The sequence below is a fragment of the Nicotiana attenuata genome, unplaced genomic scaffold (genome assembly GCF_001879085.1).
Source record: "Nicotiana attenuata strain UT unplaced genomic scaffold, NIATTr2, whole genome shotgun sequence".
NCBI lineage: Eukaryota > Viridiplantae > Streptophyta > Magnoliopsida > Solanales > Solanaceae > Nicotiana > Nicotiana attenuata.
This window is the reverse complement of record NW_017671435.1, coordinates 151231-171109: the sequence shown is the minus strand read 5'-3', so window position 1 is coordinate 171109 and position 19879 is coordinate 151231. Positions and strand designations below refer to the sequence as shown.

General features: G+C 39.1%; 1 protein-coding gene across 9 annotated transcripts; it reads left to right on the top strand.

Moving 5' to 3' along the window:
- Positions 1 to 11873: 11873 nt before the first annotated feature.
- Positions 11874 to 19573, top strand: LOC109208276 (protein FAR-RED IMPAIRED RESPONSE 1-like). 9 transcript variants are annotated; one of them, XR_002065129.1, is made up of 11 exons: positions 11874 to 11999; positions 14001 to 16335; positions 16413 to 16469; positions 16554 to 16622; positions 16988 to 17056; positions 17162 to 17218; positions 17310 to 17378; positions 18336 to 18401; positions 18506 to 18668; positions 19003 to 19145; positions 19231 to 19573. XR_002065129.1 is itself a non-coding variant. In XM_019371358.1 (9 exons), the coding sequence occupies exons 2-9, from the start codon at positions 14083 to 14085 to the stop codon at positions 18566 to 18568; spliced, it is 2703 nt and encodes a 900-aa protein (XP_019226903.1). In that variant the 5' UTR covers positions 11874 to 11999; positions 14001 to 14082; the 3' UTR covers positions 18569 to 19573. The 9 variants fall into 9 exon arrangements, 2 of the variants coding, with proteins under 2 accessions (XP_019226903.1, XP_019226904.1); XR_002065128.1 differs by having other exon boundaries at positions 14039 to 16335; positions 18506 to 19145; XR_002065127.1 differs by having other exon boundaries at positions 18506 to 19145.
- Positions 19574 to 19879: the final 306 nt, after the last annotated feature.

Sequence of the window (19879 nt, the reverse complement as noted above, 5' to 3'; positions counted from 1 at the left end):
TTAAAAATTAAAATACTATCGAGAAATAGAAAAGTTCTTTGACAGTTAAAGCGGATTCACAATTTGCCTGCGAGATATAAAAAAAAATCAATAAATAACGGAGCCTTTTCTTTTCCTTATATTTTGCTTGTAACAAAAAATATACAATGTTACTTACACTTTTTTGTAGATAGGATGCTAAACATTAGCCCCCTATTAATCTTTTTCAAAAGAAGATAATGTATGAGTTGACAGAAAATTATACAACATTAAGGGTGTGTTTGGTATGAAGGGAAATATTTTCCGGAGAATGTGTTCTAATTTTTTCATGCTTTGTTGGCTTAAATGTTTCGGAAAATATTTTTCTCATGAACTCATTTTCCTCCAATTGGAGAAAAATATTTTTCCTATCAAGAGAAGGAAAAATATTTTCTAAAATATTTTTTCAACCTTCCCCACCCAATTCCCCACCCCACCCCCGCCCCACCTTTTTTTAATGTTCAAACTATATTGCCTATGCCTCCGGTCGATAAACTTGAAAACACAAAACTAAAAAAGATAAATAAAAACATTAAATTACTATCACGATAGTGAGAGAAAACACTAAAATTGACAAGTAATTTGTTTCCAGTATTAAGTTTGCTTTATACTACGATGTAGTAAAAGTATTTTCTTTTAATTTGTTTCTAGTATTAAGTTTGCTTTTATACTTTGTGATGTAGTAAAAGTATTTTATTTCATTTCAACAAAATGAGTATTTTTCTTTTCACGAGATAGAAAAAGTAATTTTTTTTCTATTTCAACAAAATGAGTACTTTATTTTTATGTTGTAGAAAGAATACTTTCTTTTTCAACCAAAAAAAGAGTATTTTCTTTTTAGTTATGGAGCACAAATTTAAACGTTGTTTTTGCATAAAAAAAATAAGCAGCACATTAGTTTCTTTTGGGTTTATATAAACTTTTAGAAGAATAATTAAATTTTTTGAAAAAAATAGAGTCCTGAAAGCGTTGAGTATTGTTTTCGGGGAGAGGGAGGGGGAGGGGGAACACAGGAACATGGGGACTTAGGGGAAGGAGGAGGGGGTGAGGAGGGTAGCATAAAAATATTTTCTACTCTCTAACCAAACACTAGAAAATATTTTCCGGAAAATTTTTTTCACTCGCCAACCAAACAAGAGAAAATAAGTGATAAAACCACTCATTTTTTATGAAATTTTTTTCTAGGAAAACATTTTCCTTCATACCAAACTACACGCCCTAAGTTCTCAAAAATTTCTATCTTGTTTTATGGATTGCTAGATCATCAACTACCTTATTTCTTTCTCTATAAATATATTTGATTATTGGACATTTTAACTTAATCAATAACTTCCAATCGTCAATACTAAATACATATGGATCATCAATACTAAATACACGGCAACGTGCACAAAAGGTATGTTTGTAGTGTGGTATTCAAATTGGTCTTCTTTTATTACTCCGGCTACTCTCTCTCTTTCTCTTCAAACCCCCCCCCCCCCCCCCCATATTAACTTTGACCGAAAGGAACTCTATTGACTGACAAATCTAGTTTGCTAGTGATGGATCCTCTCATGTGCTACAACGTGATATCTCCGCAAAGAATAAAAGAGTGAAACCAAAAAGAAAAGGATTTTAGTAAACTCAAGGATTATTTTAAATTGTCCCCAAGTACTAGCCAAATGATAGTTCGACTTTCACCTATGGGAATAATTAATGAAGACTGAAGACTAAGTAAATGGATTATGGGTCATCAAGAAATTGTTAACTTCACATTTGTTCAACTCGTAAAAGTGTTGGACCAACAAAAAAAAAACTCTGTAAATTTTTAAGGAAGTAAATGTCTCACTCTCTTCCTTCATTCAAGTTCATTGAAAACTTTAGAGTTTAAATATGGCGGTCTAAAGTGGAAAAGAATTATAAAAAATATTACAAACTCTAAATTTCTTGGTCTAACTGTCTAAAGTTGTCTGGAAGATTTCATTCAAAACTACTAGAAATCCGGTAAAAAGCGACCACAAAAAGCGACCAAATTTGGTCGCTTATAGCCTAAAAGCGACCAAAAAGCGACCAAACATGCCTGGTCGCTATATTGCTGGTCCCTTTATTTTAGGGACCAAAGTTAGCGACCAACTTTGGTTTCTAAGGTAAAAGGACCAAATATTCCGGGTATTGACTATAGCGACCAGCTTTGGTCGCTTTATTATTTTAATAACATAATTTTGGCGACCAAAGTTAGTCTCTAAATGTAAAATACGTTTTTTATTTATTTATTATAATCATAAAAAAGCGACCAACTTTGGTCTCTAATCCAAATATTATATTTTAAAATCTGAAAAATAGAGACCAAGGTTGGTCGCTATTTTATTAATTTTTTAATTTTTTTTAAAAATAAGCGACCAATGTTGGTCGCTATTTTCTAGAAATTATTTTTTTTTAATGGAATAGCGACCAAGGTTGGTCGCTTTTTTAGAAATCTGGGTAAAAAGAGACCAACTTTGGTCGCTATTGCCCAGAAAATTATTTTTTTAAAATGAAAAGCGACCAAAAAGAGACCAAAGTTGGTCGCTTTTCTGGGTATTATTTTGGCAGAAACTGCCTGTTTTGGCAGCTACACCACCTGCCAGCATACCAAATCCCTATTACAAGCAACAACAACAACAATACCAACAACAACAACAACAACAACAACATTAAAACCAACGAAGTATAAAGTTCAATAGAACTAACACATTAAGCTAACAAAACTAAGTTAACGCTTATTACAAGCTCATTCGAAAACTGGTTCTATTGTCTAGTTCAAAGTATATAAAGTACTCAAGGAGTGTTCTTTCAGCATCCTCGTCCGAAAGTTGGATTGCCTCGCCCGACTCATTAGGTGGCTGACTGCGTATGAATTCCTCCACATCAGCTGTGAAGCGAACCTATAAGAAAAATTATATTAAATTAGTATTTCAAAATTTATATAAAAGTAAATAAAAATTCTTAATGAAAAGTAAAAAACTTACATGTATAGTCGAGGCTCGACCCTCGACCCACTTTTCTGAATCAATCTCTTTCTTCTTCTTTACAATACGAGTTTCATTGAATAGCTCATGATCTTGCTTCATTGGCATCATAAAGCTGTCTGGTGGCTTTGGTGATTATCCTCGGGATGAACTTAGATACAGAGAATAACTTGGATACAGTAGCTGACAGGGTGTGTCTTTTGATCAATTGTTGTTCTCGTTAGCGACAATGATGATGAGAATGCAATGACATGTGTTTCAAATAGTGATGGTGTAGGTAGGAATTTTAACATTTCCTAAGTAGATAAAAGAAAGATTATAGAGGAATTCTCTACTTCATTTTCCAAGAAGAAAAGAAGTTTAATTGATAGTGACAAGGTTGATGGTGATGGAATGTTTTCCGTCGGTCATGGCAGTTCCCATAAAATGGGGATCATAAGACTCTATGATGACAAAGATTATAGGAAGTTTTGTTCTCAACTTTCTTCCAAGTCTGATCCGTACAAGCTTAATGGGATATTGGTGATATTTCTCCGGATTCAGACAATGATTTGACTGACAAAAGTATGAAAATGCTAATCAAAAGAATTAAAGATAAAACGTTTTTCTTGGTAGAGAAGGATGCTGAAATAATATTAGCTAATGCACTAATATTTAGTGCATAGTATAGTGTAAGTATATATATATAAATATATAAGCTATATTCAATATAATATTAGCTAATGCACTAATACTTAGTGCATAGTATAGTGTAAGTATATATATATATATATACACACACACTTACACTATAAGCTATATTCGATGTAATATTAGCTAATGCACTAATACTTAGTGCATAGTATAGAGTAAGTATATATATATATATATAGTATAAAATTAGGATTTTAATTCAATTTACAAGTGTATGAATACCTAAATGAACCCGACCCTGTGTTCCGAGCGCTTCATGTTCTTATATATATATATATATATATATATATATATATATATGTGAGAGAGAGAGAGAGAGAGAGAGAGAGAGAGAGAGAGAGAGAGAGAGAGAGCATGTTAGAGTATATTTTAGTCTATTCATCCCTTGTATTACAAAAGTGTTAACGGCTTACATTTATATTATTTAGATAGTAAATACAAAAGTTATTTTTAATTTTGACCAATGTTGACCTGAAAAGAGACCAACTTTGGTCGCTAATTGTCCAGGAATTAAAATTAGCGACCAAAGTTGGTCGCTAATTTAGAATTATATTTATTTATATTTTATATTTTTTTAAATAATAATATAATTATTAAAATTTTATAACTGGGTCCCAGTTTAGCGACCAAAGTTGGTCTCTATCTGCTTCCCCTTTAGGAAGCGACCAACTTTGGTCGCTAATTTTAAATTATATTTATTTATATTTTATATTTTTTTTAAAATAAAAATATAATTAATAAAATTTTATAAGTGGGTCCCACGTTAGCGACCAAAGTTGGTCGCTAATTTGAGTATTTCTTTGACCAAGCAAGTCTGACCAGTCCGGTCAACATTTTGACCACATTAGCGACCAGAAAGCGACCAACCTTGGTCGCTAATTTATTTAGAATAATTACTTAAGTATTTTCTCCATCTTTGCGACCAACGTTGGTCGCTTTTTTTGGCAGACCAATTTTGGTCGCCATTTTTTGGTCGTTTTTTTCCGGAATTCTAGTAGTGAAGTTCACTTGGAACCTTAGACCCGATGGTTTAAAGTTGTAGAAGAACTATGAAAAATGTACGATCAAACTTTCCACTTGGTCTAACGTTAAGGTTTCACGCACCCAATTTCATTGGAACTTCAGACTCGCGGGTGTTTGACCAAAAAGTGTTGAACCTTTCAGTTAAATCAATTAATGATAAAATAGAGAGTAAATCATAGCCAGACATAATCGACTTTAGATCTAAGCATATTGGATACTAGAATCAAACGAGGCTGAGTTTATGTAAAATTTCTCGGAATGATTAAAAGACATCAAACGTAAATGATAAACTTACATCTTGGATATATTGTTCTGTATTGTAAAGCAAAGAAGATAAAGAGGGAATATCGTTGATAACTATGAGATCTAGCTTTATTCATTTAACCATGGTGTTTACCAAGGGTTGTAACCTGTAATCTAGACTTCCTGCTTTGTTACTCAGAAGTCTCCTCTAAGCCTTCTGTTTCTTTTCTTTTTCTGGGATCCCCCCTCTTTCTACTTTATCCTCTATATATATACTTCCCAACTTCCCCTTTATCCAACGGTCTTTGACCTGCATACCCCTTTTCGACTATATTCCTCTTTACATGCTCAAGCACGACCACATATATTCTGTTGTGCAAGCTTCTTGATGGCTCGATCTCCGCCGTGGCCGGGACGCTCGTCTCCATTACGCCTTACGGGTACGTCCATGGCTTGGTCGACCCTTTGTTGTTCCCCTTAATGGTAATCCACTTGTGGTCAGTTTTTGACCCATACAGTTAGTCCGTCCGCCTGTTGGGGTCGCCTCTTGGCGAGCCCGATGGGCGGACTCTGTTGATTCAAAAGTTGGGAGAAATCTGATCATTATGCAAGGGTCGAGGTCCTCATGGCGAGGTAACGATGTGACGATCCAAGAACCTCATTGAACCGTTACATCAGTTCAGAGTTGGATTATCACATCAATCCATGATATCATGAATGCTTATTATGCGTTATCATGGCGCACGTTTCCTAGGTACCGTATCGTTTCCTGTGCCCTTTTTTCATTTTCTGATTGGCGGCTCTTGGTTTTCCCGCTCAAGGCCTTTATGTATCTATAAATAAGGGATAAACCCTCTATTTGATTGTTGCACTTTTCAATTATCAGAGAACTTTGCAAACTTCTTTCCCCTTCTATTGCTTCCCATTCTTCTGCTTCTGCTAGAGTTCACTGTGACTACTTCCTCTTCTCCCTTCGTCATCCTTGTTTATTTCGATCGAAGAAGACAAATGGCTGGTGCTCCTTCCCAGATTGATAGAATTGTTGAAGCTCCGGTACCGGAAAGTAACGTGCCCCTTCTTGAAGAGGGAGTGGAGGTGGTGGAAGACGAAGGATTTCCCACGGTAGATGAGATAGTACCCCGCCCGGGGAAGATGAGGATTGACTTTAGCAGCCCTGCCGGAAACGAACCGGAGCCTGTCCATTCCACTATAGATGAAGCGATGATTACGACGCTCAAGGCCAAGTGGGGAATCCCTGCCCATATCGAAATGGTACCGCTGGCAGGGAAGGATATTGTACATTTGCACCGCCCGGGGTACTACGCATTTTACGCGTACCCCTTTGATATCGGGTACACGATTCCTCTACCCTCTCCGGTGGTAGACTTCTACCGCTTCTATGAAGTTTGCCCGACTCAACTCTCTCCGTACGCGTACAAACTCTTTCTTATGCTTATCAAGTACACGGAGCTCGCCGGCCAAGGAATTTCTTTGGGACACATGCTTCACATCTTTGCCCCTCATTTTCTTCGGGGTACGATGATCCATATGCGCCATCGAGGAACCGAGAGTTTAGTGGTGAAGATGGATGATAAGGCTAATCGCCGCTTTTGGGAAAGCTACTTCCATGTGCGGACAGAGCACCTTGTGGCGGACTCGGCAGGGTTTCCAGAGACGTGGAACTTCGCTCGTGAGTTTTCCTTTGTTTACTTTGTGATTTTTCTTAAGACGGTCGTTGATCGTCCTCCTTTAGGTGATATTGCTAAGGACTCATTTTTTCTTTTGCAGCTGAGAGGCTACCTCCCCCGCTGGTTGTCGATATCCGCGAGTTGGTGAGCGCAATTCTCCCCCACACGATGGGGATTCGCGAGTGGGCGTCCTTCCATGAGAAGTATGGGTGTAAGCCTCTTACTAGTGAGTCGGCCTGCTGCAGTTTCTCTTTATTCCTTACCTCATAGTTTAGCCTTGTTGTTATATGATCTAACCTTTTCTTGTTGGCAGGTCGGAGAGCGCGAAGGACGAGGGCTCCTCCGCTCGCATTCCTTCAGTCGGTGCCCCTCGTCCGGCCTGCCGAGAGCTACTGCTTGATCTGCGCCCGCGGCCGAAGTCGTGCGTGCTGAGGCCACTCCTCAGCCAGAGACTCCAATTCTCGCAGTCCGTTCGACGGGCGAATCTTCCCGCGATGGTAGTGGAGAGGCCCCTTCTAAGAGACGACGGGTGATGTTGGAAGAGACTCCTCCGGCCGAAACATCTTCGAGAGGCGACCTTGCCTTGGCGGTGCCCGAAACCGGCAGTGGTGCCAACCCAACCGTGGGGGCTACGCCTGTTTTGAGCGATTAAGAGGCGGGTGTGGTGGAAAGACGGAGTCCCGAGGCTGCCGTTGCTGTTTTGGGCGGACCTTCGACATCTCGGCCGAACCACACCCCTTCTTCGGCCGATGAGAGCGGGAAGGGCATCATGGTTGATGATTATGAGTCTAAATCCGACATTGATCCTAAGGACGTAAGGATGTTCGAGGAAGGCTTTACCCAAACTGTAGTGAGAGTGGGAGGCCCTTCCCGAATACTCGAAATTCCATCGGATCTCAACTTGCTGCAAGACACGGTGGATTTTGTGCCGCAGTTTTACCTTCTATGCTCTTCCGCAGAAAGAAGAGCTCTTCAGGATGTCAACGACTGCGAGTTGTCGCGCGGTGTGGCCGTGGTGGGCCAAAGGGTGAGTTCTATTTTGTTTTTTGTTTTTTGTTTTTTTTGCTTTGTGACCTTTGTCTTTACTAACTCCTTTCTTCTCTTTCTTCTTCTTCTTCTCTCTTTTTGTTTTCAGTCTTACATGTTGGAGGTCGAGAGCGCTCGTAGGGCCGAGACACGGGCCGAGATTTTTTTGAAAATGCTTGAAAAGTATCGGCGGTATCGCAACAAGTGCCGTGAGATGCACGAGCGGCTCAAGGCGGGTACCGGCACCCAATCCATCAGGGAGGAGTTGGAGAAAAGAGATCAGGAGTTGGTGCAGTCTATCCGCAGATGCAGCGAGCTCGAGGAGCTGCTCCGTACCAAAGATGAGGAACTCGAGGTGGGCAAAGGGATTGCCGCGGAGTGCGAGGACCTTCATGCGAATGTGTTGTATCTGCAAGCCGAACTTGAGAAAACTGCTACCAGAGTCGAAGCTTTGAGCGCAGAATGGATGGGGAAGTTGGCCGAGCTAGAAAAAAAAGTAGCCGAGATAGAAAGTGTCGAGAAGGCTCAGACGTCGGCTTTGGCGAGAGCGGAGGCGCTGGAGGACACTATCCGCGTCCTCCAATCTGAGCAAGAATCTGAGATGGCAATGGCCACGCTGAGGGATGCTCGACTAGAGGAGCGTATTGGTGAAATTGGCCCGGAGGCTTCGAGCTTGGGAGACCGGGTCGTGGCACTCGACGCCGAGAAGGAACAACTGTTGGCCCAGGTCGAATCTGCCTCTGCCGCGGTCCCCCGCCGTTTGTATGAGCTATGAGTCCACGCCGAGGTCCAGCGAGATATATATATATATAAGGGTTTGTGGGAGGCGGGGAATGTTCTAGAGGCCACCTTTGAAGATGCTCGGGCGAAGGCACGCGAGGCTCGCACTACCTGCGGTTACGACCCTGCGACGCTAGAGGCTGGTGAGGGCGTTGATAACGAGGATGAGTTCCTTCTGATGATGACAATGATGTTGGGGAGAACGACGGTGGGGATGATGCTGAGTGAAGCTTTTGCTGCAACCTTTGTACTTAGTTTTTTTTGTTCATTTGTTGTTTACTTTCATCTTTTCCTGAGGGTCCGTTTCGGCCTTTTGTGGGGTACGACTGTCACACACGTATATTTGAATAAAATAATTGTTTCGCCTTCATTTGTGTATCTTTCGACTTTCATTGTGATGAGTCCCTTACCCTTTTAATTGTGAATCCAACTTGCGAGTTTGGGCGAAGTTGACTTCTGATTTGACGACTCAGGCGGAACCAACCTTAACTCAGACGAGGTCGAATTTAAATTCGCCATCTTGGGCGAAGTCAGCTTTGACTTGTATACTCGAGCGGGATTGAATTCGGACTTACCAATTTAGGCGAAGTCAATTTTTCCGTATATATTCGAGCGAGGTCGAACTTGGAGTTGCCAACTTGGGCGGAAGTTTGACTTATATACTCGTGCGTGATCGAACTTGGAGTCACCATTTGGGCAGAGTCAATTTCTGACTTATATATTCGAACGGGGTCGAAATTTGATCTGTTGATTCGGGTGGGCAAATTTTTACTTTTACCAGGCGGTGGCCGATGGCCGTAAGGGTGTTAATTCGAGCAAGGTCAAAATTATAACCAATTGTAAACTCGAGGGAAGTCAAACTTCTCTTTTGGCGAAGGCCGATGGCCGTAGGGGTGTTATTTCGAGCACGGTCGAAATTATAACCCGTTTTGAATTTGGGCGAGGTCGAACCTTCTTTTCATATGGCGATGGCCGATGGCCGTAAGGGTGTTATTTCGAGCAAGATTGAAATTATAACCCGTTACGAATTCGAGTGAGGTCGAACTTTCCTTTCATATGGCGATGGCCGATGGTCGTAAGGGTGTTAATTCGAGCGAAGTCGAAATTGTAACCCGTTGTGAATTCGAGAGAAGTCGAACTTCTCTTTTGCGAAGGTCGATGGCCGTAGGGGTGTTATTTCGAGCAAGGTTGAAATTATAACATGTTACGACTTCGAGGGAGGTCGAACTTTCCTTTCATATGGCGATGACCGATGCCCGTAAGGGTGTTAATTCGAGCGAGGTCGAAATTGTAACCCGTTGTGAATTCGAGAGAAGTCGAACTTCTCTTTTGACGAAGGCCGATGGCCGTAGGGGTGTTAATTTGCGAGGTAGAAATTGTAACCCGTTGTGTTATTTCTATTGAGGAACATTACTCGCCGCCGTGTTGTTTATGCGTGCGTCGGGGCAAGTCCTGTTTTTCTTAATTTCACTTTCATTTGGAGAATGCCACGTATTTCATGGGCGAGTCCCAGTGTGCTTAATTTTGCTTTCATTGGAGAATATCGCGTGTTTCGTGGGCGAGTCCCAGTGTGCTTAATTTTGCTTTCATTGGAGATTGTTTTTCAATAATCAACCTGTACCGAGCCATTTCTGTTATTTGTAATACGGTGCGGCTTAGCGGGTTTTGCTCGGTCATTATTCGCGAGATGGCACGGTACAGAACCTTTTCTTGGGGTGTTTTGGCGGCGTTCGTCCTTTGCTCGCGTACCTATGCGAGTGCTCGTGTTCTTGTTTCGAGCCAACAAAAGGGTGATAAGATAAACCCAAATGAAATCGTCTGTTACCTCGGCCTGCCAAGTCGGTAAAAGGAGGAGCGCCGCTGTAGGGTTACTCGCTTCGCCTCGTACTCGAATAGTGGTTTCTGATTTGGCAGCCATGTTTGGCTTCGCCATTTAATCTTGTCTAAACTTCTCACGAGTTGGGCTTACCTCACCCGTTGGGACGCCGAGTCCGAGTCCCAGTCCGATATGCGCAAACAATAAGGGAAACATGTTATACTTTGTTCATAAATCATCCAGTGTGCGTGATACAATAATAAGGCAGGGTGTGCCTGCTATTTCAAAAGGTTACGCAGTAGGCTATCATCCCTTCATAAGGGGTGGAAGTACAAGTCGGTATACAAGGTGAATACATCGCATGGGATTGCGGTCATGCTAAGCGCATAGTGACCGTGGTTCTACTTCTAACATACATATGACCTTCCAAACCCATCGTTACAGGTGAGGCATGGGTCTCGTATATATATCAGTCGTGATTTCTATTTTGTGTAGGGATCTGACCAAGATTGGTACAATTATCTCAAAAACTTATCTAACATTCTTTTTGAGTTGGCGTTGTTACCGAGGAGATGAGGTTGTAACAGTCTAGAAGTAATACTTGACTGGTTCTAGATCTAAAGGAAACTAAAGAATTTGGCTAAGAAATTTCCTACAGACGGCGCCAAATTGTTTGACCAAAAAGTGTTGAACCTTTCAGTTAAATCAATTAATGATAAAATAGAGAGTAAATCATAGCCAAACATAATCAACTTTAGATCTAAGCATATTGGATACTAGAATCAAACGAGGTTGAGTTTATGTAAAATTTCTCAGAATGATTAAAAGACTTCAAACGTAAATGATAAGCTTACATCTTGGATATTGTTCTGTATTTGTGAAGCAAAGAAGATAAAGAGGGAATCTCGTTGATAACTATGAGATCTAGCTTTATTCACTCAACCATGGTGTTTACCAAGGTTTGTAACCTGTAATCTAGACTTCTTGCTTTGTTACTCAGAGGTCTCCTCCAAGCCTTCTGTTGCTTTTCTTTTTCTGGGATCCCCCTCTTTCTACATTATCCTCCATATATTTACTTCCCAACTTCCCCTTTATCCAATGGTCTTTGACCTGCATACCCCTTTTTGACTATCTTCCTCTTTACTTGCTCAAGCACGACCGCATATATTCTGCTGTGCAAGCCTTCTTGATGGCTCGATCTCGGCCGTGGCCGAGACGCTCGTTGGCATTTCGCCTTACGGGTACGTCCATGGCTTGGTCGATCCCTTACTGTTCCCCTTAATAGTAATCCACTAGTGGTCAGATTTTAACCCATACAGCCGGTTAAAGTTGTAAGACACTACAAAAAATTTATGACCAGCGGTAGCATATATTTCATTTTATTTCGGTTGTGTAGCTTATATTTCCATTTTTTTCTTTTTTAAATATGGACAAAATATAAATAGTGGCCTCAAATGGGGCTATTCGTGCACTTCAGCTAACTCGAAGTATCTTACTGTCTTCGAATTTGGGCCTAAATTATGTGACAGCTTAGGAGTAAGCCCATTGGGTCGGAGGAGGAATTTTAGCCCACATGAAGCCGCGAGTATGGAAAGAGGGAACACACTCAGAAACGCGAGTACAGCGCACCAATTTCGAGCCCTAATCATTTGAATTGGCAAAAACTGTACTCTCTATACTCGTCATTCTTCTTTGCTGTGATCATCACAATTCTCTACTAGCACTGTAAATTCCCTACTTCCCTACATGTATTTTCATGAATAACTACTCGTATTTCAGACCGTATTTGTACAGGCACACATTTATTTTTTTTGTAGATGTTTTTCTTTTCATATTGAAAGTTGTCATTTTTGGTTATTTTTGTTTCCGCATTTGTATGTGCCAAAACTACTTAGCTGATACATGTGTGTGATGTCTACATGAGAATGCTTTTTATAAGTCTTGCTTATTTGCTTGCATGTTCTGTTAAAGGTGAATTTCTTTTTGTAATTTTATATGATATGGCAATTTGAGAACTTTTAATTAAGTGCATTTGGTACGACGGAAGTCACTTTAATGGAAAATGTTTACACTCTGTTTGGATCATTGTTCCACGTCGTTTCATATTGTATTGTATTGTATCATATCTTTTTATAAATACAATGTTTGGATAGATTGTATTGTTTGTTATTGTTAAATAATATTTTGCTGTTTAGTTTGACTGTATCTTACTGTACTGTAACTGATAAGTTGACTAAAATACCCTCAATTGTTTAAATGTTAAATTTATCAGGAATTATGCATAAAAATAATTTAAAAAACAAAACAGAAGAAGGCAAAACACCTTAAGAAAGCAGAACAAAGGAGCGAGACAGAAGAAGGCAAAATAAAAGAGCACAACTAACTAGAATTGAGTTAAAAGCAAATCAGATAAAGGAGTGAGACATAAGAAGGCAAAATAAAGGAGTACAACTAATTAGAATTGAGTTAAAAGCAAATTAGGAGAAAAAATAAAACAGAAGGCGGCAAAACACCTTTAACGTTGGCGGCGGAAGTTCTGGAAAAAAACAAAGTAGGTTATAGGTTGGAGATTTGGAGTTAAAATAGAAAAAAAGGTAAAGGGTAAAATAAAATTGTGGAGTAATAAGTTAGGGCATAATTGAAAAGTAAAATAGGAAACAATCCCACCACACCAAATCGGTTGTTTCAAAAAAGGGGACTTTTCATTGTTCCGAAACAATGAATTTAACAATACAATACAACCAATTTTAATGAAACAATCAAAACAAACATTGTTGGGATAACAATACAATACGATACAACGGGGAACAACCATCCAAACAGGCTGTTAGTTAGTGAGGTGAGAATATGTTTCGAAGAAAGTATATATTAAAATTTAATAATAATATTAGTAAATCAAAAAAGAGTGTTACGGTGAAATTTTTGAGTACTAGAGATTAATAGTAATGTCCAAGTGTTAGTTGAGCAAGTAATATGAAGTTAAAAGTCAGATAATTGTAAGCAAAATGACTTTTGCCCATAAGTGGTGGAAGTCGTTTTGCCCATAAGTGATGGAAGTCGTTTTGCCCATTTGGCACACTTTTAAATGGATTATAGAGAAGGTTAGTTATATTTCTCTCTCCTTTTCCCCTCTCTCTGTATATTTTGAAGGGACCTGGTGGGTGCCACCCGTACAAAAGCTATATGGGGCATTATTTTTAATCCAATAAGACTACTTCAATTTTGGTTTTCCACGAAACTTGGAAACCTTTCAGCTTCCTTCACTTGAGCATGGTGTCATCAGTAGGTACATCAAATGTGTGAAGATATTATTATATTAGGTACATTTTGACAATATGAGCCTATATCCTTTAAGTAAATATCCTGCACTTTGCAGAAAAAGTAGAATGGTTTGCAAAGAGTGGAGGACTAGTGGAGATTAAGTTGTTTTCTTGTGACCCTTATGAAGCCTGAAAAATCTGCCCTCTTCTGCCATCGTAAAATAACAACATTGGCCTTCCATAAACACGTGAATAATCTTTGCAAGTGTAATTTTAAACACTCAAGCTCTAATATTGTTCCTTTGTCTTTCGTGAATATTACTTACAATGCACACCTGAGACCTATGTTGCTGTGCTTCGACATAATGTTTCAGAAACCGTATTTATTGGATGAATCTTTTCTTTCTCAAGTAAAAACAAAAACTTATAATTTGCGGATGAATTGACTAGAATTTACCTCTGTTAGGCAAAATAGTGGCCAATTATGAACGGACGTGTTTTCAGGCACAAGGTTGACTACCTGGATTGGAGGAACACATCTTGCCTCAATGGTTATAGACCTTGAGCATCCATCAAGCGATCATCACATGGAGAAAGAAGACTGTGGGCACCATACACATATAAGGATTGAACATGGAAGAGGAGAACTTTCCGGTACAGATGGAGCTACTGTCACTGTTTCGAAGAGTATTTGCCTGGACAGAGTAAATGCAGGAACTGGTTGGAAAGAAGGAACATCTAATGGTGCCTATGTATTGCCGAATGCAGATTCTTTGGCCGTGAATTGCTATAGGAGTTTGGAGCCTCATGATGGTATGGAATTCGATTCGAAGGAGGATGCCTTTTCGTTTTACAAAGAATATGCTAAGTCCATTGGATTTTCCTCAATAACAAAGGCTAGCCGTCGATCAAGAATTTCTGGAAAGTTTATTGATGCAAAATTTGTTTGCAGTAGGTATGGAAGTATGCGAGAACCTTCTAAGTCTGTTATAGAACCTGTTCCAAGTGCCGATGGTGCAGGAAGTATTCCTGTGAGGAGAAAAAAGGGTAGAATAAACAGGTCTTGGTCAAAAACAGATTGTAAGGCTTGCTTGCATGTAAAGAGAAGGTCTGATGGAAGGTGGATTATTTGTACTTTTGTCAAAGAGCATAACCACGAGATATTTCCAGATTGGACCAACTACCTTCGAGGTCATAGGAACACTGATTTGGGTAAGAATGGTGCAGATGCATTTCATTCTATCTGTGGGAGGACGAAAAAGACTTATGCGACAATGTCTAGGCAATCTGGTGTGATGAAGAAAGTTGAGAAGCAAAATAATGTTGGCACAAATAGTAGTCCTCAATCTTTGGCTTTAGATGAGGGAGATGCACAAGTTATGCTTGAGCATTTTCTTTACATGCAAGATGAAAATCCAAACTTCTTTTATGCAATGGATTTGAATCAAGAGCAACGCTTGAGAAATGCATTTTGGGTTGATGCTAAAGGAAGGATTGACTATAGTAACTTCAGTGACGTAGTTCTTGTTGACACTACATATATAAAAAATGATTATAAGTTGCGGTTTGTTCCTTTTATTGGTGTTAATCATCATTGTCAGTCCATATTGCTTGGGTGTGGGCTGATTTCCAATGAGAGTAAGTCGACATTTGTTTGGTTGATGCGAGCATGGCTTAGCGCAATGGCTGGACAAGCTCCAAAAGTTATACTGACCGATCAAGACAAAACATTGGAAGAAGTTATTGCTGATGTTTTACCAGATTCCTGCCATTGCTTTTGTTTGTGGCACGTACTGAGTAATATCCAGGAGAAGCTTGGTCATGTCATTAGGCAGCATGAAAATTTTCTCGCCAAATTTAATAAATGCATTTTGAGGTCTGCGACCAATGAATTGTTTGAAAAGAGGTGGTGGAAGGTGGTTGATAGATTTGATTTGAGGAATGACTTGTGGATTAAATCATTGTACAAAGACCGCCTAAGGTGGGTACCAACATTCATGAATAATATCTTCTTGGCAGGAATGTCTACAATGCAACGGTCGGAAAGCGTGAGCCCTCTTTTAGACAAGTGCATGCTATGCAAGACGACACTGAAGGAGTTTCTAGACCAGTATAAGAAACTGCTGCGAGAGAAATATCAAGAAGAGGCAAGCTTTGATTCTGTGACGAGGCATAAACAACCAGGACTGAAATCTCCCTCCCCTTATGAAAAGCAGATGGCAACTTTATACACTCATACAATATTCAAGAAATTCCAAGTCGAGGTTTTGGGAGTGGTTGCATGTCACCCTAAAAAAGAAAGTGATGATGGTGCAGCTGCCACATATAGAGTCCATGACTTTGAAGAAAATCAAGAATTCGTTGTTGTATGGAGTGAGAAGACATCTGATGCTTCATGTTCTTGTCATTTGTTCGAGTACAATGGATTTCTTTGTAGACACGTGATGATAGTTCTTCAAATGGCTGGTGTGCAAAACATCCCCTCTAAATATATTTTAAGTCGCTGGACTAAAGGTGCAAAGAGTAGAGAGAAGACGAGGGAAGTAAGTTTGGTTGATTCGAGGGTTCAACGATATAATGACCTATGTCAAAGGGCATTTGAGCTAGGTGATGAAGGGTCACTATCTCAAGAGAGTTATAATATTGTCTTCAATGTGCTGGAAAATTTTCTAAGAAGATGTGAGGCTGTGAATGATCCAAATTTAATTGAGCTAGAACCTTGTTTTCCCCCAAATCAAGTATTTATAGATAGCAACAACCCAAGCAAGAGTAACGGAAAGAACATAGCAAGAAAAGAGAAGGTAGTAAGTTATTGATCTTCTTCTAGTTCTCATATGCAAGTTATTAAGTGTTGATTAAGTTTGTCCTTATATTTTAGGTATATACAGAACAAAAGATTATATCCGTGGGGATAAACAGTAGATGGCAACAGATGGTTATTTTCTATCATATCATTACATGCACCTACGTGCACCTAAGACAGAACTATTGGTTGATTCATATTCCATATATGTTGCAGGGGCAATCAGGTTTGAGAGAACCGACTGTTGATTATCCTTTTCAATCACATTCAGTCATGCAGCCAATGGTGTGGTGATTTTTGTTTATAATTTTTAGTGTTGTATGGGGAGAGCTAAATAACAAGTGTCTTGTAATATAATCGCTACTCCCTTCGTTTCATTTTGTGGCAGTGTTTGAGTGCGCAGGGAGTTTAAGAAAGAATTGAAAGTTTTTGGAACTTGTTGTCTTAATCATGCCATGGCATTTCTGTCGCTATAAAAGCATGTTAGGGTAAAAGAGGAAGTTTAAAGTTAAATTGTCTTCAAATATAGAAAAGTCTCATTCTTTTTTGAACAACTTAAAATTGAAAGTGTGCCACATAAATGGAACATGGGGAGTATTGTAAATTTAGAATCATTAGTTTTGTGATTCGAATTCTATAATATATATTAGGGCCAAATAAATGCTAGATTTCCAACTCCAGATGGCTACTATAGCAGCCCCCAAATGATTCAAGGAGTGGTATGTAATGCTACTTACAATTTGTGCATCTGCATGCTGTGTATGTGGCATTTCAGTTCATCAGGATAACCGAACTATCCAGCCTGTTTTTGCCTTTTGGTGCAGGGACAATTGAATACAAATATCCAAGCTTATGGCAACCAACCAAACATGCCGGGGCTGGTGATTAATTTAATTACTCCAAGCACTGTGTATTCTATGATCTCTGGCGTTGTCTCAAACTAACTACCTGGTTGGCTTTGTTCTTTTCTAGGGACAGTTGAATACAATTGCTTCAATTGCAGATTGCCCTTATCTCTCTCAACCTACATTCCATGTACTGGTACCATCTATACATATGTAAAATATTATTTGTTGTGTGTCAAGATATCATTGCCTGTGGCTTTGCTAAAGTGGTAGATAGCCTATTTCGCTTAGAAAAGTACCTCAAAAACCAAATCCAATGGATTTTGTGCCTTACTGAAGTCAGACCAAAATGTTAACTGTGAATCAAACACAACCTGCTGGACCCATTTTCCTCAAAACTAACTAAATACACCACCATGACCCTCTAATCCCTACTTTATATGTTGCAATTTTGCCTGGAAAATTAGCATCCAAGTCCATTTTCCAGGAATAACTACAACGTGATGTGACAATCTTTTTTCTGTATTTCTATATTTTTCTGTGGGTTTAGTTTGACTGTCTGTTGTTTAGAGAAGATCAAAATTTTGTTCGGGGTTTGGTGTTGGTCTTGGTGGCGTTTTAGGGTCCGAGTCACAGTTTATCAAATTCATGAAGTACATTTTAGTTCTCTTCTCTAGTGTTTAAAAACATTCCAACCCAAGATATAATTGTCTTGCGAAAACTTTTTTCTCAAAACTAATAATCCAAACACATTCTTTTTATAATTGTGGTGTTCGAGCCAGCTTGCGCACACCTCGACTAATTTCACGTGGGACCTACTATATCCCACCAACACACGTACTTGATAACTATGTGTCTCTGTTTGCTAAGGCTTGAACAAATGAGAAGAATTCACCTTTTGCCTCCGCTGGAATTTGAACTTAAGACCTTATGGTTCTCAACTCACTTCATTGATGACTAGGTCGCACCTTTGGGTTTAATAATCCAAACACATTTCCCAAAATTATTATCTTCCAAAGAGTAAACCCAAACCAAGTCCAAAAGCTATCTTAGTGTAAGAGCAACCTTTTCCCTTCAAGTAAATTATTCATACTGCCAATTATTGCTGTTCCATTTACTCCTGATATCAGATTATCATTGTACTCTCTTGTAGGGGCAAATGTATTTTAGGCCAGCAGTTGCTCAAAGTTCTTTTGGTGTTAAGAAAAGTTTGCAGGAGGTGGTATACCTTATGCTCATTTTGCCTTGTACCTCTCTTCTTGTTTTACCACTATTTTGTACTATATACTTAATTTCTTCCCATTTTCTGGGTTCTATCATCAGTCTAGCATGGCTAATACACAGATGCTGCGCTTGACATCGGAGAACTTGGGCTTGAAGAATTAATCTTTGATAACTTCTCACACTGTCGATCCATGACCAACTTCACTATCTGGTAGTTTGTACATATATGAGATTGTCACCTTTGTGCATAGAACTTCAACAGGTGCGATGATTATCTTTTTGTTCTGATGTCTTTTGTAGCTTCTGTAACTTGACAAAATGTGGAAAAATTATGTGAAGTGTGGAAAAAATGAGGGCGAAGGCGTAAGTTTTTTTTATATTTATACTTTTTACACTGGAAGGGGGAAGAGGAAGTTTGGAAGTGTAAAACTAGGTCAGTTCTAATTTCACTAGTGAAATATACAGGTTTAGATGTAGAGATTACTTTAAGATGTCCAAAAATAGAAGTCCATTTTTGTTTTAGAATAGAAAAGAATTGTGTCCTCTGTCTTAACTGGACGCTTCAATTGTTTTTTTTAATTAAATGTAATAAAAAGGTAGGAATAGGACGAAAACAGCAGGATATTGTACTTGCACTACGCGCCTGGCTGGCTGTAGATTGTTGCAGTACAGGATAGCTACTCTAATGCTGCCTCAAAATAGCCCCTCTTCATGCCTTTTGCAGTGGGGAGTTCTCATGGTATTATGCCTTTTTCTTTCTTTACCTTACGAGTATGTAATTTTAGGAATGCCAAGTATTTGAAAGGTTTTACTGCCTATTGCAGGAAGAAACTAACCAAGAGTTGCCGGAGATGAAGTTACATGGGTGCTGAAAATTGTGTATGAGCACTAACAATATACATAGGATTGATTTTAATGTCCCCATAGATCTGTTGGGATGTAACAATATTCTAGGCATCAGGGTTGATATTAGGAGATACATATAGTCTCGTCAACTCCTCCACTAAACCCCTCCAAGTCTCACCTTAAATGGGTCACGTAAATATTTTTGCATTCGTTGAGCTCAAACTAGAATTAGTGTAAAAATGTAGTAGTTTAAGTACAGATCTATCATCTGTACCTTCAAGCGCTCCGCTTCTCATGATTTGATCTATTCCTCATTCTGCATATCATAGTTTTGATGTTTTTGACCTAAGCTGCTTCCTCAAATCCTCACTGACTTTGACGTGAGGGCAGGGGCGGCCCGACGAATTTTGTGGCCTAAGGCCAAACTTTATGAAGGGCTTTAGCTTTATTTTTGTTTTATTATTATTTAAAGTCTATTTTTTTTTTGCTTTTCTTAGATACAAAGTTATTTAATTTTCTTATAATCAATAACTCCTAATAATTATTTCTCAATTGACATTATAGCTAATTCACTTAACCGTTCTTGTGACATTGTTGTTCTTAGGTAAGACTTATTCAATTTTAATT

Excerpts from the sequence above, each read along its gene's own strand:
- LOC109208276 (XM_019371358.1), top strand. The coding sequence starts at position 14,083 with ATGGTTATAGACCTTGAGCATCCATCAAGCGATCATCACATGGAGAAA. Across the intron at positions 16,470-16,553 it reads ACAGTAGATGGCAACAGATG|GGGCAATCAGGTTTGAGAGA; the intron begins GTTATTTTCTAT and ends TATATGTTGCAG. Across the intron at positions 17,219-17,309 it reads AACCAAACATGCCGGGGCTG|GGACAGTTGAATACAATTGC; the intron begins GTGATTAATTTA and ends GTTCTTTTCTAG.